General features: G+C 40.7%; 1 protein-coding gene across 7 annotated transcripts in view; it reads right to left on the bottom strand.

The window, feature by feature from the left end:
- PHKA2 (phosphorylase kinase regulatory subunit alpha 2) overlaps positions 1 to 27,142 on the bottom strand; it is a 92,226-nt gene that overhangs the window by 61,514 nt on the left and 3,570 nt on the right. For all 7 annotated transcript variants that reach the window (XR_014076003.1, XR_014076004.1, XM_081566529.1 and 4 more), the window contains exons 3-4: positions 4,487 to 4,645; positions 806 to 853 (exon numbers count right to left, since the gene is read on the bottom strand). Coding sequence is in view for 5 of the 7 variants with exons in the window: in XM_081566529.1 (XP_081422655.1) it covers positions 806 to 853; positions 4,487 to 4,645 (207 nt within the window). In the remaining 2 variants the exon portion in view is untranslated. The remainder of the gene's footprint in view (positions 1 to 805; positions 854 to 4,486; positions 4,646 to 27,142) is intronic.

The following is a 27,142-nucleotide window of genomic DNA, read 5'->3' as shown; positions in this document are numbered from 1 at the left end:
GGAAGGAATGAGGGAAGAGGGGAGAAAGAGGCCTTTTTCTTCCTCTGTAAATTTCTTCTTTAAATTTCCAATCCTATTTCCTTATGTTGAAAAGAAAAGAACAACAATGCTTTTGAAAACTAATGGGAACATGCCAATCAAGGGTGGGGACTGTACCACATTCATCTTGGAATCTGTGCAGATCCTAGTACGATGTTCTGTACACAGTACATGCTCAACAAATCGTTCTACCCCTCATTGAAAATACCAGTAAATATTACTGTCAAGTTTTAAAAACTCAAGCATTTCGACTCAAAGTGAAAGCAGCTCAGTCGTGTCCGACTCTTTGCGACCCCATGGACTATACAGTCCATGGAATTCTCCAGGCCAGAATACTAGAGTGGGTAGCCTTTCCCTTGTCCAGGGGATCTTCCCAACCCAGGGATCGAACCCAGGTCTTCTGCATTGCAGGCGGATTCTTTACCAGCTGAGCCACAAGGGAAGTCCAAGAATATTGGAGTGGGTAGCCTATCCCTTCTCCAGCGGATCTCCCCAACCCAGGAATCGAACTGGGGTCTCCTGCACTGCAGGCGGATTCTTTACCAACTGACTTTACCAAAAGACTGAGAAAGTATTCTCTGAGTCTGGTTCTTCGGTATATTAAAATTACTGAAGATAATCTTATAAGGAGAAAGTAAGCTAAATTTTTTCAATTTCTCTTCATCTTGAGAAGTTCAAAACACTCTGAGATTGATAGTTGTCACCAGGAAAATGATAAAGCGCCCACTCAGATGACCCAAAAATACATCTGTCGTTTTCTGCCTACCTGTCTCATCATGCACTGGAGAAGACCTCGCATCAGTTTCACCACATTCTGTGGAAATAAAATGGGATCAGTAACAAGGCCAGCTTCCCTGCTCCATGAAAACAACCTCCTCCCCACACGACAGGTAAGCCAGTGCTGCCTGGAACCTTCCTCAAGAAGGCATATACAGGTACTTTGATTGTTTAGATTATTTCTACTTCTCTGTTCCATCACAAAGAAAGAAAATCTTGATGAAGTGACTTATCTCAAATAAAGATGTTGGACCAGATGGTATCTTCTGGTGCTGAAATCCAGTGACTCCTTCTATTTTATTCAAGACAATTTTTATAAGCCTAGTACCTTGGAGCTCTATGTCTCAATTCTTAGTCATTTATTTTTGTTATATTAAGGATGAATTAAGTCCACCCTGTCTGCCCCAAAGTAACGATGCTTTGCCGAAACAGCCATTTGTGACACCATTACTGGACTATTGAGTAAAGTTCTTACAAAATGCAAGTAGTTGCCAATGTTTTTTAGTAATACATATCGGAACCAATTATGGACCTAGAGAGTGCCATACTGAGTGAAGTCAGTCATACAGAGAAGGAGAAATATCATATAATAATTCTTATTATAAATAATAAAAACATGATAATAAGACATTCTGTTCCAGTATTGTACAAAACACTTTACTTAGATTCCCACTAATTCTTGCAACACCCTTATGAGGTAGGTGTTATTATTTCCCCACTTTACAATGAGGAACCTGAGGCTGATGAATCAACACTGCTCAAGTCTCTCAGCTGGCAAGGGGTGGAGCAAGACAGAGGCCAGGCCCTCTGACTCCGGAGTTTGAGCTCCTAGTCAATACATTATATTGCCTCTCTCTTCCTCCACAATTCAGGCCCACTGAAAGATGGTCTTCATATGTCCTATTAAATCCACTAGAAAAAGACTTCACAAGTGGCTAGAGAATGGGATATTTTTAGGTCAAAGTAGGCTGGCTGAAAGAAGTTCCCTCCCGGGGCCATTAGCATCTCCTCTCTTACAATGAACATGGTTTGCAGGCTAAGACGTAGTGAAGGGCCATCAAAGATAATTATGGGAGAAAAGTCTGAGATGGATCACCCTTCAGATTCTTCATTCTCTAAAATCCTAGGATTCTAGAGTATAATCTCACTTTATGTCAGAAACTCTTTTGATGCAGAAAATGTTACCTCATAATTAAAAGGTAAAATTAATAGTCAAAATTAACATTTTCTACAGTGTGTAGCATAAACATTTGCCAATTGACTTCCCTGCAAATAAGGCTATTTTCCATTGTGAAGAGGCCCAGTGGTTCCCAACTAGGGGTGACATTAGCATCCCCCAGGGGTGGGGGAGCATTTAGAAATGTGGGGGTGGAGGCATTTTTATTGTCACCCCGATGGGGACGGGAGCTACAGGCATTTAGTAAGTAAGGACTAAGGATGCTACGTGTCCTACTACGCATGGGACAGTCTCACACAATGAGCAGCTATACTGCCTAAGTCCCAAATGGAATAGTGTCTGTGTTGAGGATCATTGGAAGATCCAGTGTTATTTTCCATAATCAAGGGAGATGTCTCCTGTAGTTATTAACCACACTCAACAAATCAAACAATGTGGTCTGTTTGTGCCTCTCTATTGTCAGTCATAGAGCGGCAAATTTAGTCAACTCTAACCCAGATCAGAAATTGCTTACAGAAGAGAGGTAGTGGGGTGGGTGAGTGTGTGTGAGAGAGAGAGAGAGAAAGAGAGAGAGAATAGCCAGGCATGGCTTTACTTGGATTTTACATCAGGAGGATAGAAAATCTGGAAAACATGAATATCAAATTATTACACTGTTAAATGAATGATTCACTTATGTAACTGACATCCAAGTTCTTGGAGGAGCATTCAATGCTTGCTGTATGCATTTTAAATACTACCCCTTAGCTCCAAGAATAGGTGATTTCATTACCTCATACTTAGCATGTCTAGTCAAATTCAAATGGTCCTTTCCCTGCTCGAACAAACAGGCTTCCTCTCTTAGCTTCCCTACTGCTGACAAGGCTGTCTACCATTCAGGCCCACTTTGTTTATGATTGGGCCACAAGAATTCTCCCTGGACCTGATGACCCACTGGCTGTGTGGGCCAATGAGCAGTGTGCGAATGAAAGACAAATCCCAAAGGCTCTCATGCCAAGAGAACGATACTTCTACACATCAACGCTCTTTGTAGGGTAGGGCAGTTAGAGAAGGCAAGATTCGGAAAAAGGAGGCCGGCACTTCACAGGAACAGATAACCTTTAATGAGATGAGAAGGGGCAGCAGTCAGATTAGTGAGCTGCTGCCCTAACCCAAGAAAAGAGGAAGTATATATAGGCATATATGTGGAAATCTACTGTCTTAAGGGGGCCTGTTCTTCTCCAAGGTTGTTCGGAGTAATTCTCTCTTAAATGGCTGGGGCAAGGAATTCTGGAGATCAGCCAGAGGCTGGACTGGCTGGGAGCTGGGCATAATCAACCTTTTTTTTTTATATATAAATTTATTTATTTTAGTTGGGGGCTAATTACTTTACAATATTGTAATAGTTTTTGCCATACATTGACATGAATCAGCCATGGGTTTACATGTGTTCCCCTTCCTGGACCCCCCACCCACCTCCCTCCCCATCCCATCCCTCTGGGTCATCCCATTGCCCCAGCCCTGAGCCCTTGTCTCATGCATCGAACATGGAATGGTGTTCTGTTTCACATATGATAATATACATGTTTCAATGCTATCCTCCCAGAACATCCCACCCTCACCTTCTCCCTCAGAGTCCATAACATTGTTCTATGCATCTGTGTCTCTTATTCTGTCTCGCATATAGGGTTATCGACCTTAATGTCCATTTTTTTTCTTCTGGTGAGAGTTCTTTGTTTTGCATAGAATGGTGGGGAGGACCCAGAGAGGAGTTTTAACTCCAGGCTATTTTGAGCCATGTAACTTTCCTTCACTCCTTACTTCAACGCTATCACTCAGAACACTCTGAAAATACCTCCATGCTCAGGGGCAGATTATTTTCTTATATACTTAGTGATGGCAAGTCTTTGCTTTGGTAGGTATGTTGGTTTCTGATTTTGGAAAACAATAAAGGACTTCATTGTGCTGTATGATAACACGGGTATGAAAACTGGACAATACCAGTGTGGTTCAAAATTAAAGGGTATTGCAAATTAATAAGACTGCTTTGGAATGACTCAAACTAGAAAGGCATTTTTAAGGGAAGCTGCAAAACTGTTTTAAGTAGTGGCAACACTGTTTGAATAAATATCCTTTCAACATGAGGACTCCACAGAGCACGCATTTTGGAATGTGGAGCTCTAGTGTGCTGCTTTAAAAACAATCATGTTAGTTTATAATGACATCTCATACATGAGTATGTATAAAACTGACAGAGCATGTGTGAGAGAAATGTAGCTAGTTAGAAATTTGGATGTCTAGTCAGTGTGATTGTTGTTTTTTTATGGAGGGAAAAAAAATCTCAAAAGGAGAGACATGAGAGGTTGAGAGACCAAAGTGCCTCCCCCAAATATCCTACAACAGAAATGGAGGCGACGCCTGCACCAGGCTGTTTTGTACAGTTACTTCCTTGTAGGCTTTTTAGTCCAAGGAAAAGGTGCTGAGCGCCAGGCCAGATCTGCCAGTCAGCCTTACCTGCTCCAGCTCGTAGGCCTTGGCCTTGTCCTCGTCGCGGTCAGCGTTCTTGCGGTAGGCCATGCCCAGGCCCCACACGGCCAGGATGCTGTAGATGTTATCCCGCACCCAGGCGTCCTTCTGCTCATGACTGGCTGACAGCAGCCCCGTAACGGGATTCTATCAGAGACGAGACACGAAGCGACAGCACCACCTTTCACCCAGCACCTGGGCCAGGAATGCTCACCCTAAGCGGGGCACGATGAGGACTGGGACGAGAAGGGAAGAGCCCAGAGTTCCAATCCTTGCCCTGCTACCGCAGTGTGATCTTGGGTGAGCAGTGACGTCACTTTTCTAGGTTTTGGTTTTCTGCATAATGAGGATATTAAGACTAAAAGAAACCTCTAAGGCACCTTTTAACTTGTAGTACTTGTTTTGCCTTCAGATGAGACCATACTGTTGTAAGCGACAAACAGAAGAAACAGCAAACAGAAAAAGCCTACAAGGCTTTTACAAATCTGTGCAGTATGGAATTAATTCTTCCTCTCCTGTGGTGTTTCCACTCCAATTGGTAAAGTACTGAACATGAGAGCAAGGAGCCCCACTCCACCACTCCAGCTCTGTGTGCCTGGGGAAACTGCCTGCCTTAAAAAGGAGGTGCTGAGCAAGAGGCTATCGGGGGGTGGGGTGGGGTCCTATGGAGCTATGATATCACCAGTATTTAAAAGGGCAGCTGAGTCACTAAAAAGCCAGACCTTCACAAAAAAAAGTGTACACAAATGTTCATAACAGCATTATTCATAATAGCCCCAAAGAGGAAACCACCCAAGCATCCATCAACTGATGAATGGATAAACAAAACATGATCCAAACAGTATTATTCCTGAAACAATATTCCTGAAATACTCAGGAATAAAAAGGAATGAAGTACTAATACAGGCTACAGCATGGATGAACCTTGAAAATATTATGCTAAGTAAAAGAAGCGAGTTACAAAAGTCTACATACTGTATGATTTCAATTGTACAGAATGTCCAGAAGAGAAAATCTATAGAGATAGAAAGTAGATGAGGAGTTGTCTAGGGCTGCAGGTAGGAGTGGGTGGGAGGAAATAGGGAGTGAGTGAGTGACTGCTAACAGGTTTTTTTCCTTTCGGGGGATGATGAAAATGTTCTAAAATTGACTATGGTGATGATGTACAACTCTGTGAATATGCTAAAAAAATCATTAAATTATACATGCTAGATAAATTGTATGGTGAGTAAATTATATCTCAATAAAGCTATTTTTTTAAGAATCTAGTCCTAATAAACTCTGTGCCTAGAAATAAAATTGGTAAGATAGGAGAAGAGTCACATAAATATAAAGCCTCTGTTGACTTTTCCTGAAATTATGCAAAGAAATATGTATCTAATAAAATACATTATAGCAATTGAAACCTTGCCAGTTTAAAATATTACTCAAAAGAGTACTAAATTATTTACAAAAGGGCTCATTAAAAAAACTCTGTTGGGGGACTTCCCTGGTGGTCCAGTGGTTAAGAATCCGCCTTCCAATGCAGGGGACGCAGGTTTGATCCCTAGTCAGGGAACCAGATCCCACATGCCAGGGCAATTAACTCTGCACACCGAAACTAGAGAAGTCCTCGTGCTCTAGAGCCTGTACTCCACAACAACAGAAGCCCGTGCACTATAACCAGAGAAGACCAGTCGTTCTGCAACTAGAAAAAATGCCCATGTGGTACAACAAACAGCCTGTGTGCTGCAATGAAGACCCAGCGCAGCCAAAATCAAAACAAACGAAACCAAAAAAGCAAGAAAACAACAACTCTGTTGAGCACTTTCAAAGTGAATACCAAGGTAGTAGGGAAAAAAATATTGGCATAGTTTCAGATAGTCCCACCTAAGGAATTAAATATTTGACTTTCTCCTTTAACTAATCTATGCCCTCTTCAAAAACATCTAAAACACCACTGATACTCCTTTAGGGGAAGCAGCATTCCGTGTATTGACATTGTTCTACAGCCAACAACTATAAACCAATGATATCAAAAATCAACCAGAAGTGAACTGTAGGAATGGCTGAAGGAAGGTACAAGTCTTTTCCCAATAGTGGATTCCTGGAGTTCTTTTTTAAAAAATTACTGGCATGAACAAGGTGTATCTGTTCTGGGGCCATCAGGAGATCCAGAGAAAGAACTCAGCCCCTCCCTGGCATACCTATCAACTGTGAGTCAGTTCTGAGACAAACAGCCTTCCAATGACACAGCAGTGACCGCCTACACAGAGTGCCAAATGTGGTTTGGATCATGAAATGTCACTGTCCTGTTACCTGAAAATCACCTCTGTGATTCTTTAGTTTAACTGTTGAAGTGGAGCTAGACTGTCTGAGCCTCATTCCACTACAGAGAAGCAGTTGGGGTGTTTCAGGGGATCCCCACATTCAAAACTGCACATATAAGCCATGTTACATTAGGGTACTGCTGCACTCAGCAAAAGGAGTACTTACTATTAGGAACTGAAAGCCTGGTCTCCCCAAGATTAATATGTTGAAATTTAATTCCCAGTGTGACAGTATTTGCAAGTGGGGCCTTTGGGAGATAATTAGCTCATGTGGGCAGAGTGCTCAAGAATGGGTGCACCATTAAGGAAGAGGAGGGAGAAGCTACGAGGAGAGCTGCAAAGAGTCAATGGTAGTGTCCTAGTGCAGTAGCACAAACCTGTGCTGAGACTTAGCACTCCTCCTGCAGAACTGACAATGACATCCCTTAACTGTAGAAGAGGCGGACCAACACAGATGAGCCAAACGTAAACTGTGCCTTCAGTAAAAGCAAAGGGCAAACAAGTGGACAGCTTGTCTTTCAAGTTCAGTCATTTGTAGGCCGCTCTCCAACATTTTTTCATTTCTATTTAGGGGAAGTGCTGTTCCTGATTCCTATTTCTCAAAGAAGGAAAAAAAGGAAGGGCCCTGAGGCCTAGAATGGATTGGGCCCAGGCCTTGACCCCTATACTGCAGTCACAAACAAGAATAAAATGTTGGTGGCTTGTATTTCTCATCCATGCCTTGTGTCCATCCATGTTCAGCTGTGGTTCTGCTCTGTGCTATCTTGCCGCTAGGAACCAAGCTAACCCCCACAACACTGCCCATCTCATAGCAGAGAAGACAGACACAGTAAACAATGAGCTGCCTCTTACAGGTGCTCACCAGAACGGACACATACCACTTCCTCTCTCATTTCAGTGATGAATGCCAGGCACATGACCATTCCTAAGTTCAACAGGATAGGGATGTGGAAGCCTCTCCCAGAGATGAGAAGCAAGTAACTGAACAATCATTATGTGAATAACTGAACAACTATGCTGTCTTGCTGACCTCACCTGCTAGCTGTGAAGCACAGGAAACTCTTCTGTTCTCCACAGCCCACCAATTACTGAATCTAAAGTGCTCATAGATTAATATGGTAATAAATTACTGGCCTTTTGCTTTTGGAATTATGAAAAAGTGTTAAAGTAATAACTGAAACTCTACTCTTTAGGGTTTGGGACTTTCCTTGGGGCTCAGCTGGTAAAGAATCCTCCTGCAATGTGGGAGACCTGGGTTCGATCCCTGGGTTGGGAAGATCCTCTGGAGAAGGGAAAGGCTACCCACTCCAGTATTCTGGCCTGGAGAATTCCATGGTCTATATAGTCCATGGGGTCACAAAGAGTCAGACATGACTAACTTTCACTTCACTTCACTCTTTAGAGTAGCTACAAGAGGGGGAAACAATTGAGATGTTAATGTCAGATAAAGCAGACATCACAGCAAAAAAATGACTGGGGATATAGAGGGATGTTACATAATAATGAAAGAGTCAGTTCACTCTGAAGACATAATAATCCTACATGTGTATGTACCTAGACAAGAGGCAAAGGGATACACACACAGTGACTAGGACAGAACAGAGACTGGAAGTAGATCCACACAAATATGACAAATGTCTAAACATAAACTATACTGGAACAATTAAACATCCACATGCAAGAAAATGAATCTCAATCTAAATCTCACCTCTTACACAGTTAACTCAAAATGGATCCAAGACCTAAATGTAAAATGTACACTTATTAAACTTTAAAAGAAAAACACAGAAGAAAAATCTTCATGACTTAGAATTAGGTAGAATAAGCCATGATACCAAAAGTACCATGTATAGAAGAAAAGTTGATAAACTGAACCCTTTCAAAATTAAGAACTTCTGCTCTGTGAAAGACATTTAAGAGATAAAAAGACAAGCTATAGACTGGGAGAAACTATTTGAATGTCACTTATTCAACAAGAATATAGAAAAAACTCTCTCTCTCAAAAAAAAGGAAAGAACAGTCAAAACTCAATAGTAAGAAAACAACTATTGAGAAATTGGTTTAAAAAAAAACTTGAATAGACACTTTACCAAAGAATATATACAGATAAATAAATAAAAGAAGCAAATAAAAAGAGGGCCAACATTAGCTATTAAGAAATGCAAATTAAAACAACTGTGAGATACCACTACATACCTACTGAATGGCTAAAAGAAAAAAGAAAATAATGCCAAACCACATGATCATCTGAATAGATGCCAAAAAAGCATTTGACAAAATTCAACAGCCACTCAAGTTAAACACTCTTACCAAAGTAGATATGGAGGGAACATATCTCAACATAATAAAAGCTATTGATGACAAGCCCAAAGCCAACATAATAATGGTGAAAAGCTGAAAGCCTTGTTAAAATCTGGTAGAAGACAAGCATGCCCACTCTATTCAACATAGTATTGGAAATCCTAGCCACAGCAATCAGACAAGAAAGAGAACTAAAAGTATCCAAATTGGAAGAGAAGAGGTAAAACTGTCATTATATGCAGATGACATGATTATATATATATACACATATAACCCTTAAGACTCCACACAAAAACTACCAGAATAAACAATTTCAGCAGGATACAAGATTAACATACAGAAATATACTGCATTTCTTTACACTAACAATGGAATATCACAAATGGAAAGTAAAAAACAACCCCTCTTAAAATCACATAAAAAATACCTAGGAATAAACCTAACCAAAGAGGTGAAAAACTTGCATGCTGAGAACTATAAAACATTGGTAAAGGAAATGGAAGATGATTTAAATACATGGAAAGATATCACTCACATGTTCTTGGATTGGAAGAATTAACATTGTTAAATGGTCATACTACCCAAAGCAATCTACAGATTAAATGTAGGGCTTATGTGATCTCTATCAAATTACCCAGGACATCTGTCACAGAACTAGAACAAATAATCCTAAAACTTATGCAGAACCAGAGAAGACCCAGAATTGCCAAAGCAAACCGGAGGAAAAAGGACAAAGCTGGAGGCATAACTCTTCCAGACTTTAGATAATACTACAAGCCTACAGTAATCAAAAGACCATGGTACTGGCACAGAAACAGACATATAGATCAGTGGAACAGAATAAAGAGTCCAGAAATAAACCCCCACACCTACAATCAATTCATCTTCGGCAAAGTAGGCAAGCATATACAATGCAGAAAAGACAGTCTCATCAGCAAGTGGTGCTAGGAAACCTAGACAGCCACATGTAAAACAATGAAGCTTGAACACTCCCTTGGACAATATACAAAAATAAATTGAAATGACCTAAAGATTTCAATGAAAACTTCCCTAATATGGGGAAGGAAATAGCCACGCAAGTCCAAGAAACCCAGAGTCCCAAACAGGATAAACCTAAGGCGAAACAACCCAAGACACATATTAATCAAACTAACGAAGATCAACACAAAGAGCAAATATTAAAAGCAGCAAGGGAAAAGCAACAAATAACACACAAGGGGATCCCCATAAGGATAACAGCTGATCTTTCAATAGAAACTCTTCAGGCTAGAAGGGAATGGCAGGACATACTTAAAGTGATGAAAGATAAAAACCTACAACCAAGATTACTCTACCCAGCAAGGCTCTCATTCACATATAAAGAAGAAATCAAAAGCTTTACAGACAAGCAAAAGCAGAATTCAGCACCACCAAACCAGCTCTTCAACAAATGCTAAACGATCTTCTCCAGACAGGAAACACAGTAAAGGTTTATAAAAACAAACCCAAAACAACAAAGTAAATGGTAATGGGATCATACTTATCAATAATTACCTTAAATGTAAACAGGTTAAATGCTCCAAACCAAAAGACAAAGACTGGTCTACTACTGCTACTGCTAAGTCACTTCAGTCGTGTCCGACTCTGTGCGACCCCACAGACGGCAGCCCACCAGGCTCCCCTGTCCCTGGGATTCTCCAGGCACGAACACTGGAGTGGGTTGCCATTGCCTTCTCCAATGCATGAAAGTGAAAACTGAAAGTGAAGATGCTCAGTCGTGTCCGACTCTTAGCGACCCCATGGACCGCAGCCTACCAGGCTCCTCCGTCCATGGGATTTTCCAGGCAAGAGTACTGGAGTGGGGTGCCATTGCCTTCTCCAAGAAACCCATGCACCTATGGTTAATTAATATATGACAAAGGAGGCAAGACTACACAATGTTCAACAAATGGTGCTGGGAAAACTGGACAGCTACATGTAAAAAGAATGAAATTAGATCATTCTTTAACAACATACACAAAAATAAGCTCAGAATGGATTAAACACCTAAATGTGAAATCAGACACATTAAAACCCCTAGAGGAAGACATGGGCAGAACACTCTCTGACATAAATCATAGCAGTACCTTTTTTCAAGCCATCTCCTAGAATAATGGAAATAAAAACAAATGGGACCTACCTAAACTCAAAAGCTTTTGCACAGCAAAGGAAACAAGAAACAAAAAGACTACCCACAGATTCGAAGAAAGGATTTGCAAATGATGTGACCGAAAAGGGATTAGTCTCCAAAATTTGCAAACAGCTCATGACACTTAATAGCATCAAAACAAACAACCCAATCAAAAAACCAGGCAGAAGACCTAAACAGACGTTTCTCCAAAGAGGATATACAAATGGCCAAGAGGCACCTGAAAAGATGCTCAACATCACTAATTATTAGAGAAATACAAATCAAAACTACAATGAGATATCAGCTCACACCAGCCAGAATGGCCATCATCAAAAAATCCACAAATAATAAATGCTGGAGAGGATGTGGAGAAAAGAGAACCCTCCTACACTGTTGGTGGGAACTTAAATTGGTGCAGCCACTTATGAAGAACAGTATGAATAGAGCTACCATTGACCCTGCAATCCCACTCCTGAGCATGTATCCAGAGAAAAACATGATCCAAAAGGATACATGTACTCCAACGTTCATTGCAGCACTGTTTACAACAGCCAAGACATGAAAGCAACCTAAATGTCCATCAACAGGGGGATGGATAAGAAGATGTGGTACATATATACAATGGAATATTACTCAGCCATTAAAAAGAATGAAATAATGCCATTTGTAGCAACATGGATGGACCTAGAGAGTGTCACACCGAGGGAAGTTAAGTCAGAGAAGGACATCCTTTATATGTGGAATCTAAAAAGAAAGGATATAAATGAATTTACTTACAAAATAGAAAGACTCACAGACTCTGAGAATGAACTTATGGTTGCCTGTGCTAAAGTGCTAAGTCGCTTCAGCTGTGTCTGACTCTTTGTGACCTCATGGACTGTAGCCCGCCAGGCTGCTCTGCCCACGGGATTCTCTAGGCAAGAATACTGGAGTGGGTTGCCATGCCCTCCTCCAGGGGATCTTCCTGACCCAGGAATCGAACCCAAGTTTCCTGTGGCTCCTGCATCGAAGGCAGATTCACCACTGGGCCTGTACACACTGCTACATTAAAATGGACAACAACAAGGACCTACTGTATAGCACATGAAATTCTGCTCAATGTTATGTGGCAGTCTGGATGGGAGGGGAGTTTCAGGGAGAATGGATACATGTATATATATGGCTGAGTCCCTTCACTGTTCATCTGAAACTGTCACAACATTGTTAGCTGGCTTATACTCCAATACAAAGTAAAAGGCAAAAAAAAAAAAACAAACCCACACAAGAATTCTCCAACCCAATGATAAAATCAAAGTCCCTCAGGCAGCCATACAAGGCTCATCATGGGTTGGCTCTTCCTCTCACATCTAGCCTCACCACCCATACCTCCTTCCCTAGCCCCCCAGAAAACCTGAATTAATATTTCTTGCACGTGTTCTGTTCTCGTACTTCTGGGCCTGTGCACACACTCTTCTTTCCACCTGTAATGCCCTCTAGCAAACACCCCTCCTTCATATACTCCCTCCTTCATGAAGCCTTCCTGGAGCTGCCTTTCCTATGCTCCAAGGGACAGAGGTCAGAGGCCTCCCAGCTAACTCCTACCGTTGGTCCTCTTTCCTTTGGATTAAGAATTGCTGTGTTCATGCCACCACCTTGCTCAGTTCCAAGGGAGGAATATATTGTTTAACTATTCAAACAAAATACCTAAGAGAAGCTAGGATAAATGTTGAAAACACATGATTACTTGTCCCTCCCGCCCTTCCCCATCGCCCCTATGCTAGAAGGCAAAACAGAATGTGAGAATTTCTATTACAAAAACTGGTTAAATTCACTTAGTGTATGGGAATTTTGTTCTAGCAACTGCTGCTCGAAATGTTAAAGGGGATGGGGAAGGGCAATACCTTGGGCTTGAGAGTTTTAAGTAGGAATTATAATAGCATTTGTTCTAAAATGATCGCATCTATAATTGAGACTACTGGTTATATGAGTAACCTTTATTTTTTCCTTCAGTTTAAAAGGTAGATTTTGCATAATTTGGTATGTAAACCTCAGGCTTTCAGAGAATAATGTTGACAACTTAAGCTCTAACATGCAGCAGGCTCATGTTTTACCTAGGGAGATCACAGGTGTGCAATTCTTACTTTCAAATCATGTCTTTTTCTAAATTGCTGATGAAATTTCCCCCTCTGGGTTTACAAATAATGCACAAGCTGCAAGCTGTCCTGGGCCGGCACATTTTTATCATCTCCTACAACTGAATGATGGCTTATAGGCAAACAAGCTGGGTTGGAAGCCAACCGTTACAGGAATCCACTTCATTCTAGCTTCATTCCAGAACCCAATACTCATCTTCAAACTTGCAAAATTCACAGAAACCACTCTGGGCCCCTTAGCTACAATCAAATGTGTAAATGACTACCACTCTTTAGGAAGATTTTAATTCTTTGCCTCTCTTGCCAATTCCTTAGCCTGAGGTGTTAGTCCTTAGCCTGATGTTGTGGAAACTTACAGAACAGATCCACACTCAGAAGGGCTGTGAGAATCCTCCTGGCCACACCTAAATCAGAGGTGTCAAAGGATGATTGGGTGCCACGCTAGCACCCTTTCACCTGAACAGGAAAATTGCAAATGTCACTATTTGATATTTTCAATAAGACTTTTATTCTATTAGGCTCAGGCTTCCCTGGTGGCTCAGTGGTAAAGAATCCTCCTGCCAATACAAGAGACATGGGTTCCAGTCCTGGGTTGGGAAGATCCCCTGGAGAACGGAACGGCAACCCACTCCAGTATTCTTGTCTGGAGAATCCAATGGACAGAGGAGCCTGGTGGGCTACGGTCCATGGGGTCACAAAGAATCAGACATGATGGAGCGACTAAACAACAAAACGGGTTGAGAGCATGGTGGCACCACACACGTTCCTCTGCCTCTGGGCTCTTCAGCATGTCCGTCAGGAGTCCACAGATGGGCTTTGTCAGGGCACAAAGCTAGAGGTCCTTGAGACTCCTGGAATTTTTTTTTCCCGGAACTTTTTTGTGAGCATTCTTCCCAGAAGATAAGATATTCATCTGTCATCAAATTCTCAAATGGGTCTGTAACCCATCTGATTAAGAACCACTTCTCTAAATGTAATTTTATGAACATTAATTATGTTCTCCCCACCTATTATTTTGAGGCAGATGTGATATTTACTTCACTCTATTAGGGAATGCAAAGTAATTTGGTATTCACAGCAATCTGGTGTGTCTTAAGTATTTATCTCCACTCTTTGGCCTGTTTCCAACAAGACTGAGCACTTATCATGGGGCTGTCAGCTCAAAAAAAAGGATGACCCTGAAAAGGTCCCCTCAACTCTCTTAAAAGACACTTGCTCCTTGGAAGAAAAGCTATGACAAACCTAGACGGCATATTAAAAAGCAGACACATTACTTTGCCAACAAAGGTCCGTATAGTCAATGCTGATTTTTCCAGTAGTCATGTACGGATGTGACAGTTGGACCATAAAGAAGTCTGAGTAACAAAGAACTGATGTTTTTGAACTATGGTGTTGGAGAAGACTTTTGAGAGTCCCTTGGACTGCAAGGAGATCCAACCAGTCCATCCTAAAGAAAATCCGTCCTGAATAGTCATTGGAAGGACTGACGCTGCAGCTGAAGCTCCAATACTTTGGCCACCTGATGTGAAGAGCTGACTCATTAGAAAAGCCCCTGATGCTGGGAAAGATTGAAGGCAGGAGGAGAAGGGGATGACAGAGGACAAGATGGTTGGATGGCATCACTGACTCAATGGACATGAGTTTGAGCAAGCTCCGAGAGATGGTGAGGAACAGAGAAGCTTGGCATGGTGCAGTATATGGGGTTGTATAGAGTCGGATATGACCGAACACCTGAACAACTCCTCCCTTGTCTGGAATTCTTCAACTGTAAAAGCAGACTGGGTGATCTGAGTAGATGATCTTTTGGATCCCTGCAAAACTGGAAACATGGTCCTTGTAAATGAAGGTTCAAGGATTTTCACTGAAGTACTCAAATGTTTTTCATCTGTCAGTAAAATATTTAAAGGCTGTCCTGAAAACAGCACAGCAAAAGCCCTCCTCCTGGCTGCCCCTAAACAGAACTAAAGTGGGAGATGGCAGAAGGCAGGGCCTGGGATAATACTAGGAAGGAGAGAATGTTATCAAGTGCTCCTTTCTTGAACTGACACACAGACCAGATAACCATCAGTCAGATAGTTCCTGTCTGACTATGGACTAAAAGTACCATTTCGGCCCCTTTTCATCTCAGTGCTGCCCAGAATGCTTGTGCGTGCCCTGGTCCACCACTATTCTATTCTCATTCCCATCGTGACTATTAAATAAATTCCTCCTAGAGTAAACGAAACTAAGAACAGAAGACAGGTTGCAGCAACTTTGGACCAGTCTCTTTTTATGGTAACACAATTAGGTTCTAAGAACCCCCACATGATGGTTGTATGGTAGAGGTCTGATAAATAACAACAACAGCAGTAGTCATTAATTAACTGCACATACTAATGCCCATACTATAGCACACAGACTACATGGTAAGCATTTTATTTCATTCATTAATTCATTCAATCAAATGTTTTTAAAATCTCTACAAACTGCCAGGTACTAAGGACCAAGGGGCTACTGGTAAAGAATTCACCTGTCAATGCAAGAGACACAGGTTTGATCCCTGGGTTGGGAAGATCCCCTGGAGGAGGACATGGCAACCCACGCCAGTATTCTTGTGTGAAAAATTCCATGTACAGAGGAGCCTGGAGGGCTACAGTCCATGGGGTCACAAAGAGTCAGATACGATTGAGTACACATGCACATGCTAAGTGCTAAGAATAAAATAGTAATTCAAAAGAAATCCTTGGTCCTGTGCAGTGAACTTTATAGTCTAGTGGGAATTCATTCATTTTAAGTCACATAAGTAGATGTAAAATTCCAACTCAGTTAAGTACAGCAAAGGGGATGTGTGTCATGCTGTGAGGGCATCATGGAGGGAGGGAAGGCTTCCCCGGAGGAGTCGAGGTAGAAGGGAGGTTAAGATGTTACCCAGAGTGAGGGTCAGCAGGAGGGCACAACTGCTTTGAAGATGACCACTTTGGCTGCAGTCTGGAGAAAAACTGGGAAGGGACTGAGAGTGGCTGCAGAGAGAAGACAGGCAGGGAAGCTAGTATAGGGATAGAGAGCGGCAAGGCTGGTGGCTTAACGAGGAGGGTGGTGATGGTAGAGTGGAGCAGAAGCAGCTGATGAAGTCGAGAGAAGATCAGCTAAGCTTGGTGATGAAGTAGATACATGCCAGAAAGGAAAAAAGAAGGGGTCAAAAAGACTCCTGGGTTGCTAACTCGAGGCTCCCCATGAGCGGTGGTATCCAGATATATCAGGAAAGATCAAGAGTTTGCTGTTGGGCGTAAGATATTGGGGGTGGTTTTCTCTCACTTCTCCCTCCTGGTATGGCTCTTGATAAAGAAGCCAAGTTTTCAAGTCAGCTGAGCCAGCTGTTAACCCTTTACCAGCACACCTCTGGTGGTGAGAGAAGCTGGAGAGCTAGGCTACAGCTAGACTGCAATGTTTGGAAGAACACTGCATTGTATTCTAGGAATGATGAAAGCCATGGGAAGGATGTAGGCAGGAGAGTAGTGCAATCTGGTGCCTGATGTAAGGATGCTTACTCCTGGGGATGAGGGGCCAAGAGTGGAAGCAAGAAGCAACTGGGAGGCTAGAGGGGCAGTCCAGGCATGAGATGATGGTGGCCTGGACTAGGGTAGGGGCAGTGGACAGGGACAGAAGTGGATGGAGCTGAGACAGATTTTGGTGATCTAACTCATCAGTACATTCTCTCACTTTTTGGTGGGGCAAGAGGGAACAGAAGGAATCCAAGTTGACTCTTAGGCTACTCCTAGACTATGTTTATTAATATAGCCTTAATTTTTACAATATAAGATCTCAAACATATAGGAAAGCAATGTAACCAATACCTATCACTCAGACCCAACAAAGGAAAGCATTCCACCATAATACCAGATCCCTTTCTTTTTAAAAAATAAATAAAATGATACAGATAAAGTTGAAGCCTTTTCTTCCTTTATTAATGTGGTATTACATTAATAGATTTTCTTAAGTTTCCTTGTATTACTGAGATAATCTTTACTTGATTATGATCTATTTTTAATACATTGTTGGCTTCACTGTATTATTACCTTATACTTTACATCAATATTCATAAGTGAATTTCCTCCATTAATAATATTTCATAAATATTATGTCTTATTTGACTACAGTATCTTCGGATATTGGCTACATAAAAGGAGTTGGCAGTTATTCCTCTATCTTTTGTCATTTCAGATAGGGGTTGTTTGTTAATCTCTTGTTCCTCACTGCACTGTACTCACCACACAAAAACCCCATCTCTGGCTAAATGTGACTCTGCCTGCCACTGGGGGTGGACCTGTATAGCTAGAGAAAAACACAGCCATACAGGTTGAACTTGCTCAAAATTAATGACCCTTAGTGCTGTCCAACAATCATACTAGAAATCCCTGGACCATTCATTCCCTTTTTCTCTTAACAATTTCAAATCTTTTTCCCTCCCTGCAAACCTCTGATAACTCCCTCCCCCCTCAATTTCACTCTCAGCTAATGACTGTGCCTTGTGTTTCACTGAGAAAGTAGAAACTACCAAAAGAGGACACTGTGCCCGCGTACCCTGCCTTCCCTCTTGTTTTGATGGATAAACTATCTCTGCTCCAGTAATTCCCACTCTCGCATTTCTCCCCTATCTACTGGGTCATTTCTACCAGATATATGACTTCTCACATAAACCCCTCTCAACCTCACATCTTCATGCAAATACTGCTCTTAGCTCTTGAGCTCATCTCAACCAATTTTTCCTCTAGTACCCACACAAACTGCTTGACAAGATCACCAATGACTTCTACACGGCTAAATCTAAAGCTCAATTTTCAGTCTTGTTGCTACTTGACTTTCACCCAACACTCCTCGCTGAATCACTTTCCTCACTTGCTTCTAGGATGACAACCACCCTTGGCTGGTTTTCCTACTTCCTCATCTGCTGCTTCTCAGTATCCCTGGGTGGTTCCTCATCTTTTGGATCTCCCCATTTTTGGAAAGCTCCTCTTTAAATGTCCTCTCTTCCCTGTTTACACTCACTCTTGTGATCTCATCCAGTCTCAGTTCAGTTGCTCAGTCGTGTCCGACTCTTTGCGACCCATGAACCGCAGCACGCCAGGCCTCCCTGTCCATCACCAACACCCTGAGTCCACCCAAACCCATGTCCATTGAGTTGGCGATGCCATCCAGCCATTTCATCCTCTGTTGTCCCCTTCTCCTCCTGCCCTCAATCTTTCCCAGCATCAGGGTCTTTTCCAATGAGTCAGCTCTTCGCATCAGGTGGCCAAAGTATTGGAGTTTCAGCTTCAACATCAGTCCTTCCAAAGAACACGCAGAACTGATCTCCTTTAGGATGGACTGGTTGGATCTCCTTACAGTCCAAGGGACTCTCAAGAGTCTTCTCCAACACCACAGTTCAAAAGCACCAATTCTTTGGAGCTCAGCTTTCTTTATAGTCCAACTCTCACATCCATACATGACCACTGGAGAAACCATAGCCTTGACTAGACGGACCGTTGTTGGCAAAGTAATGTCTCTGCTTTTTAATATGCTGTCTAGGTTGGTCATAACTTTCCTTCCAAGGAGTAAGCGTCTTTTAATTTCATGGCTGCAATCACCATCTGCAGTGATTTTGGAGCCCCCAAAAATAAAGTCTGACACTGTTTCCCCATCTATCTGCCATGAAGTGATGGGACCATATGCCATGATCTTAGTTTTCTGAAGGTTGAGCTTTAAGCCAACTTTTTCACTCTCCTCTTTCACCTTCATCAAGAGGCTCTTTACTTCTTCCTCACTTTCTGCCATAAGGGTGGTGTCATCTGCATATCTGAGGTTATTGATATTTCTCCCGGCAATCTTGATTCCAGCTTGTATTTCTTCCAGCCCAGCGTTTTTCATGATGTACTCTGCATATAAGTTAAATAAGCAGGGTGACAATATACAGCCTTGACGGACTCCTTTTCCTATTTGGAACCAGTCTGTTGTTCCAGGTCCAGTTCTAACTGTTGCTTCCTGACCTGCATACAGGTTTCTCAAGAGGCAGGTCAGGTAGTCTGGTATTCCCATCTCAATCAGAATTTTCCACAGTTTATTGTGATCCACACAAAGGCTTTGGCATAGTCAATAAAGCAGAAATAGATGTTTTTCTGGAACTCTCTTGCTTTTCCGATGATCCATCGGATGTTGGCAATTTGATCTCTGGTTCCTCTGCCTTTTCTAAAACCGGCTTGAACATCTCGAAGTTCATGGTTCACGTATTGCTGAAGCCTGGCTTGGAGAATTTTGAACATTGCTTTACTAGCATGTGAGATGAGTGCAATTGTGTGGTAGTTCGAACATTCTTTGGCATTGCCTTTCTTTGGGATTGGAATGAAAACTGACCTTTTCCAGTCCTGTGGCCACTGCTGAGTTTTCCAGATTTGCTTGCATATTGAGTGTAGCACTTTCACAGCATCATCTTTCAGGATTTGAAATAGCTCAACTGGAATTCCATCACCTCTACTAGCTTTGTTTGTAGTGATGCTTCCTAACGCCCACTTGACTTCACATTCCAGGATGTCTGGCTCTAGGTGAGTAATCACACCATCGTGATTGTCTGGGTTGTGAAGAACTTTTTTGTACAGTTCTTCTGTGTATTCTTGCCACCTCTTCTTAATCTCTTCTGCTTCTGTTAGGTCCCTACCATTTCTGTTCTTTATTGAGCCCATCTTTGCATGAAATGTTCCCTTGGTATCTCTAATTTTCTTGAAAAGATCTCTAGTCTTTCCCATTCTATTGTTTTCCTCTATTTCTTTGCATTGATTGCTGAGGAAGGCTTTCTTATCTCTCCTTGCTATTCTTTGGAACTCTGCATTCAAATGGGTATATCTTTCCTTTTCTCCTTTGCTTTTCACTTCCCATCTTTTCACAGCTATTTGTAAGGCCTCCTCAGACAGCCATTTTGCTTTTTTGCATTTCTTTTTCTTGGGGATGGTCTTGATTCCTGTCTCCTGTACAATGTCACGAACCTCCATCCATAGTTCATCAGGCATTCTGTCTCTCAGATCCAGTCCTTCAAATCTGTTTCTCACTTCTACTGTATAGTCATAAGGGATTTGATTTAGGTCATACCTGAATGGTCTAGTGGTTTTCTCCACTTTCTTCCTGTTTACACTCACTCTTGTGATCTCATCCCGTCTCAGTACCTTTTAAATACCACATACACGTATACCAACAACTCCGAGACTTTCATCTCCACTCCCGACCTCTGCCCTGAATTCTAGACTCATGGATTCAACTGTCTACTTACCATTTCCACTTAGATGTCTAATGGGCACCTCAAAATTAACAAAACTCCGTATCTTCCCCCAGAAACTTGCTCCTCCACCATCTTCCCCATTTCACTAAAAAGCAGTTCCATCCTACCAGTTGCTCAAGCCAAAAACCTTGGAGTCATTCTTAGCTTTTCTTTCTCCAAATGCTGTACACTCAATCCACCAGTAAAACTTATCTCCACCTCCAAAAATTTCTCCAAGCTCAACCATTCCTATCTGTCTCCATTACAACCACTGTCAGAGCCATCATGCTCCAATTGCAGAAGCTGCCTGTTTTGCACCTTGACACATTATATTCCATGTAGCCAGCGGAGTGCTTCTTTTCAAACATCATTCATCTGTTCAAAACCCTCTTACCACTTCCCTTCCCACTCAGAATAAAAGCCAAATTCTTCGTCTCCAAAGATGAATGAATAAATAAACCTCTAAATGTTCCTCAGTCCTAGTCTATAAACTCATCTTGGGCTAGGATTTTTTTTCACTAATTCAATTTTCTTTAATGGTTATAGTCTATTAGGATGTAATTTTTTTTCTTGCATTAATATTGGTAATATTTATCTAGAAAACTGTCGCTTATGATTTCAAATTTCCTGGCCAAAATTATTCATAGTATTTTTTCATTTTCACTTAATATTGTTTATATGTCCTTTTTCCCACTCCCCCATCAACCCTGGGGCTTCCCAGGTGGTGCAGTGATAAAGAATTCACCTGCCAATGCAGGGGACGCAGGTTCAATCTCTGGGTCAGAAAGATCCCCTGGAGAAGGAAATGGCAACTCACTCCAGTATTCTTGCTTGGGAAATCCCATGGACAGAGGAGCCTGGTGGGCTCTAGTTCAGGGGTCGCAAAAAGTCGGACACAACTCAGTGACTAAACAACATCAACCCTGACAGAAGTTTGCTTTTTCATTAGTCTTTCTTAAAACTAGCTTTTGGTCTTGTCAATGTTTAATGTTTGTTTTATATTACATTAATTGTTGGCCTTTTTATTATTTCCTTTCATCTATTTTCTTGGGTACACTCTGTTGTCCTTTTCTCAACTTGAGTTCATAAATTTTTTAATCTTTCTTCTTTTCTAATATACACATTTCAGGATATAAACATCTCTTTACATCCCACTTTAACAATATTCCATAAATTGGTATTTAGAATGCCTGTGTTTTCATTCAACCCTAAATATTTCATAACTTGTTATAATTTCTTCTTAGATCCATGATATTGTGTGTGTATATGTATATATAATATGGTATACATAAAGCTGATTCTTCAGTATTTTTCAAGATTTCCTTTATACCCTAATTTTTTGAAAAATATACTTTGCAAGGTTGAAACAAATAAGTATTTTCTATTGGTTGGGCACAGAATTCTATGTATGTATACTTGATCAAGTTTGTTTCTTATGGAAGTGCTCAAATTTTCTATGTCCAAATTATTTCTCTGCTTTATCTATAAAGCAGTATCTGTGAGAAAGGAATTTAAAAATTCCCACCATGGTTATGGATTTGTTAGCAGTGGTCAAGTTTTGCTTTATACATTTTGAAACTATTGATATGTTGTTAATATTCTGTGTGTTTAAAATTGCTTTCTTGGTGAATTATCCATATATCATCTAGTAATACGACACTTCTGAATTCCTAATAGAATTATTTTAAATTTCAAAATCTCTGCCTGTTAGTATAAAATTACATCAACTTATTTTTGGTTAGCATTTGTATAGTATATCTTGTCTCACTAATTATATATCCAACCTTTAAGTAGCCCCTGTTTTTCGTTTGTCTCATAAATCACATATATATTTACAACTTTTTAAAAATTAATTTCTATTATCTGGCTAATTTAAAAATTAACATTTGTTGTGGTTACTATTATAGACTTATTTGCATCTTCCTGTTTTGTCCTTTGTGCTTTCTAAAAAAACTCTCTCACTTCCCAAGCACCTCTCACTGGAGAAGGGAAAGGCTACCCACTCCAGTATTCTGTCCTGGAGAATTCCATGCACTACAGCTGGACACACAGAGTCGGACACAACTGAGCAACTTTCACTTACTCACTCCCAAAGTACCCTTTTCCTTCCTTCTCTCGGAGTGATCAAATTTTCTTTATTCTCCCATTATTTTTATTTTTTTCAAGTTTTCTTTTTTTAATTAATTAATTTATTTTAATTGGAGGCTAATTACTTTACAATATTGTAGTGGTTTTTGCCAAACATCGACATGAATCAGCCACAGGCACACATGTGTTCCCCACCCAAAACTCCCCCTCCCACCTCCCTCCCCATTCCATCCCTCAGGGTCATCCCAGTGCACCAGCCCTGAGCACTCTGTCTCATGCATCGAACCTGGACTGGCGATCTGCTTCACATATAATATACACGTTTCAACGCTACCCTCTCAAATTATCCCACCCTCGCTGTCTCCCACAGAGTCCAAAAGCCTGTTCTTTACATCTGTGTCTCTTTTGCTGTCTCGCATATAGGGTTATCGCTACCATCTTTCTAAATTCCATATATATGCGTTAGTATACTGTATTGGTGTTTTTTTTTCTGACTTACTTCATTCTGTATAATAGCCTCCAGTTTCATCCACCTCATTAGAACTGATTCAAATGTGTTCTTTTTAACGGCTGAGTAATATTCCATTGTGTATATGTACCACAGCTTTCTTAGCCATTTGTCTGCCAATGGACATCTAGGTTGCTTCCATGTCCTGGCTATTGTTAACAGTGCTGCGATGAACATTGGGGTACGTGTGTCTCTTTCAATTCTGGTTTCCTCGGTGTGTATGCCCAGCAGTGGGATTGCTGGGTCATATGGCAGTTCTATTCCCAGTTTTTTGAGCAATCTCCACACTGTTCTCCATAGTGGCTGTACTAGTTTGCATTCCCACCAACAGTGGAAGAGGGTTCCCTTTTCTCCACACCCTCTCCAGCATTTATTGCTTGTAGACTTTTTGATAGCAGCCATTCTGACTAGCGTGAGATGGTACCTCATTGTGGTTTTGATTTGTATTTCTCTGATGATGAGTGATGTTGAGCATCTTTTCATGTGTTTGTCAGCCATCTGTATGTCTTCTTTGGAGAAATGTCTGTTTAGTTCTTTGGCCCATTTCTTGATTGTGTCATTTATTTTTCTGGAACTGAGCTGCAGGAGCTGCTTGTATATTTTAGAGATTAATTCTGTCAGTTGCTTTGTTTGCTCTTATTTTCTCCCATTCTGAAGGCTGTCTTTTCACCTTGCTTATAGTGTCCTTCATTGTGCAAAAGCTTTTAATTAGGTCCCATTTGTTTATTTTTGCTTTTATTTCCATGACTCTGGGAGGTGGGTCATAGAGAATCCTGCTGTGATTTATGTCAGAGAGTGTTTTGCCTATGTTTTCCTCTAGGAGTTTTATAGTTTCTGGTCTTACATTTAGATCTTTAATCCATTTTGAGTTTATTTTTGTGGATGATGTTAGAAAGTGTTCTAGTTTCATTCTTTTACAAGCGGTTGACCAGTTTTCCCAGCAGCACTTGTTAAAGAGATTTGTCTTTTCTCCATTGTATATTCTTGCCTCCTTTGTCAAAGATAAGGTGTCCATAGGTGTGTGGATTTATCTCTGGGCTTGTTATTTTGTTCCATTGATCTATATTTCTGTCTTTGTGCCAGTACCATACTGTCTTGATGACTGTAGCTTTGTAGTGTAGTCAGGCAGGTTGATTCCTCCAGTTCCATTCTTCTTTCTCAAGATTGCTTTGGCTATTTGAGATTTTTTGTATTTCCATACACATTGTGAAATTATTTGTTCTAGTTCTCTAAAAAATACTGTTGGTAGCTTGATAGTCTCCCATTATTTTTAAAGTTATCTTTTCCACTTAATTTTAATGGTAAGACTTAAACATAACCTCTTGACTCAAAATATATAAAACTTCTACCTTCCTTTTAACATAAAGGCCTTAGAACACTTTAACTCCCAGTTTCCTCCCATTCTTCTACCATGTTATTTCCCAGTATTTAATTATATCTTCTTTCAACCTTCCCTCAAATTAGTCTTTATTATGATTACAATTTGTTCCATACTCCATGTTCCAGTTATCCTATTTTCATTTTAAATTCTATTATGACTAGATAGCAATACTTACTGACTGTCCTGATCTCGTGCCTGTTTTTATACAAAATTATCTGCAGTTACAGTGAACACTGCTTTGATCATTATCTTTCTTTTTTTAAATATCTACTTATTTATTTGGCTGTTCTCGATCTTAGTTGTGGCATGTGGGATCTAGTTCCCCAACCAGGGATCAAAATCAGGCCCCCTGCATTGGGAACATGGAGTTTTAGCCACTGGACTACCAGAGAAGTCTCTATTTTTCTTTCCTATCCATATTCTCTTACCACCACTTTGTACTTAACACTTTTATGAATGAGCCTTCAAACAGAGCTGATACTGAAAAAGTGTACAAAGTTAGTATTTCTTCTCAGGGTCAAAATAAATCTAGAAATTTTAAAAAATTTTTAAGTCAACAAATACTTAAAAGATACTTTGAATACTTTGGAGATACTCCTTCAGTTCAGTTCAGTCACTCAGGAATGTCCAACTCTTTGTGACCCCATGGACTGCAGCACGCCAGGTTTCCCTTCCATCACCAACTCCTGGAGCTTACTCAAAACTCATGTCCATAGAGTCAGCGATGCCATCCAACCATCTCATCCTCTGTCATCCCCTTCTCCTCCTGCCTTCAATCTTATCCAGCATCAGGGTCTTTTCAAATGAGTCAGTTCTTCGCATCAGGTGGCCAAAGTATTGGAGTTTCAGCTTCAGTCCTTCCAATGAATATTCAGGACTGATTGATTTCCTTTAGGATGGACTGGTTTGATCTCCTTGCATCCAAGGGACTCTCAAGGAGTATCTAAGCAGATACTCTACTTAAAGTTTATATTAATACTTTCAGTACATTCAAAACCAATCTTGCAAAAGGACCCTTTTATAAATACAGCTCTTTCCTTCTTTGCCTTAAATATTCAAATAAAGTTTTGCAGTAAGTATATCTTACAAACGACTAATGGAAAATATTCTTTCACAGACACAGGAAAGGGAAATTAGTTGATATGCCAGCTGATATAAACAAAGTATTATCTCAAACTAAAGAATAATTATGAGTTCAATATATTTAATGTTAAATGATTTCTAATAAGTGAAATCAAAGTAAATTGATCTCAATTTAAAAAGCTCAACATCACTAACCAGAGAAATGCAAATCAAAACCACAATGAGATACAACCTCACACCTGTCAGAATAGCTAACATAAAAAAGAACACAAATACCAAATGTTGGCAAGGATGTGGAGAAAAGGGAACCTTTGTACACTGTTGGTGAAGATGTAAATTGGTGCAGCCACTGTGGAAAACAGTATGGAAGTTCCTTTAAAAAACGAGAAACAGAACTACCATATGATTCAGCAAGTCCACTCCTGGGTATATATCCAAAGAAAAGAAAAACAGTAATTTAAAAAGATACATGCACTCCAGTGTTCATAGCAGCATTATTTACAATACACAAGATATGCAAGCAACCTAAGTGTTCATCAACTGGTGGATGAATAAAGATGTGGTGTATATATATTGGAATATTACTCAACCATAAAGAAATAATGAATTCTGCCATTTGCAACAACGTGGATGGACCTAGAGGGTATTAGGCTTAGTGAAATAAGTCAGAAAGAGAAAGACAAATACTGTATTTTATCATTTATATGTGGAATCTAAAAAATAAGGCAAAGGAATATAACAAAACAGAAACAGACTCAGATATAGAGAATAAATTAGTGATGATTAGTGGGGAGAGGGAAGGGGAGGGGCAAGACAGAGGTAGGGAATTAAGAGGTAAAAACTACTTTGTATGAGACAAACTACAAGGATATATTGTATAGCACAGGGGAATATAGCCCTTATTTTATAACTTTAAGTGGAAAACAATAAAAATATTGTATCACGAAGTTATACAGCTGAAAGTAATACTGTAAATCAACTATATTTTAAAAAACACATCAGAAACAGAGGTCAGCCTTGTATCAGCTGACAGTGAAAACTGCCTCATAAACATCTGCACCTTTCTATAGAACACAGCATAAACCTATCCAGCATAAACTTTAGAAACCACTCGTTTACAGTCCAGCTCATTTTTTTTTTTACTGTGGTAAAAACATGCATAACATAGGGCTTCCCTGGTGGTAAAGAATTAGTATGACAATGCAAGACACATGGGTTAAATCCCTGATCCAGGAAGCTCCCACATGCAACTAAGCCCGTGCGCCGCAACTATTGAGCCTGCGCTCTAGAGCCCACGAGCCCCAACTACTGAGCCCGCACACCCTAGAGCCTGTGCTCCCCAACAAGAGAAGCCACCGAAATGAGAAGCTTGTGCACCCCAACTAGAGAGTACAAGCACCATCTCTCCACAACCAGAGAAAAGCCCATGCAG

Source organism: Giraffa tippelskirchi, chromosome X (genome assembly GCF_054371585.1).
Source record: "Giraffa tippelskirchi isolate mGirTip1 chromosome X, T2T-mGirTip1v1.2.pri, whole genome shotgun sequence".
NCBI classification, from domain to species: domain Eukaryota; kingdom Metazoa; phylum Chordata; class Mammalia; order Artiodactyla; family Giraffidae; genus Giraffa; species Giraffa tippelskirchi.
This window is presented reverse-complemented; position numbering and strand designations above follow the sequence as displayed.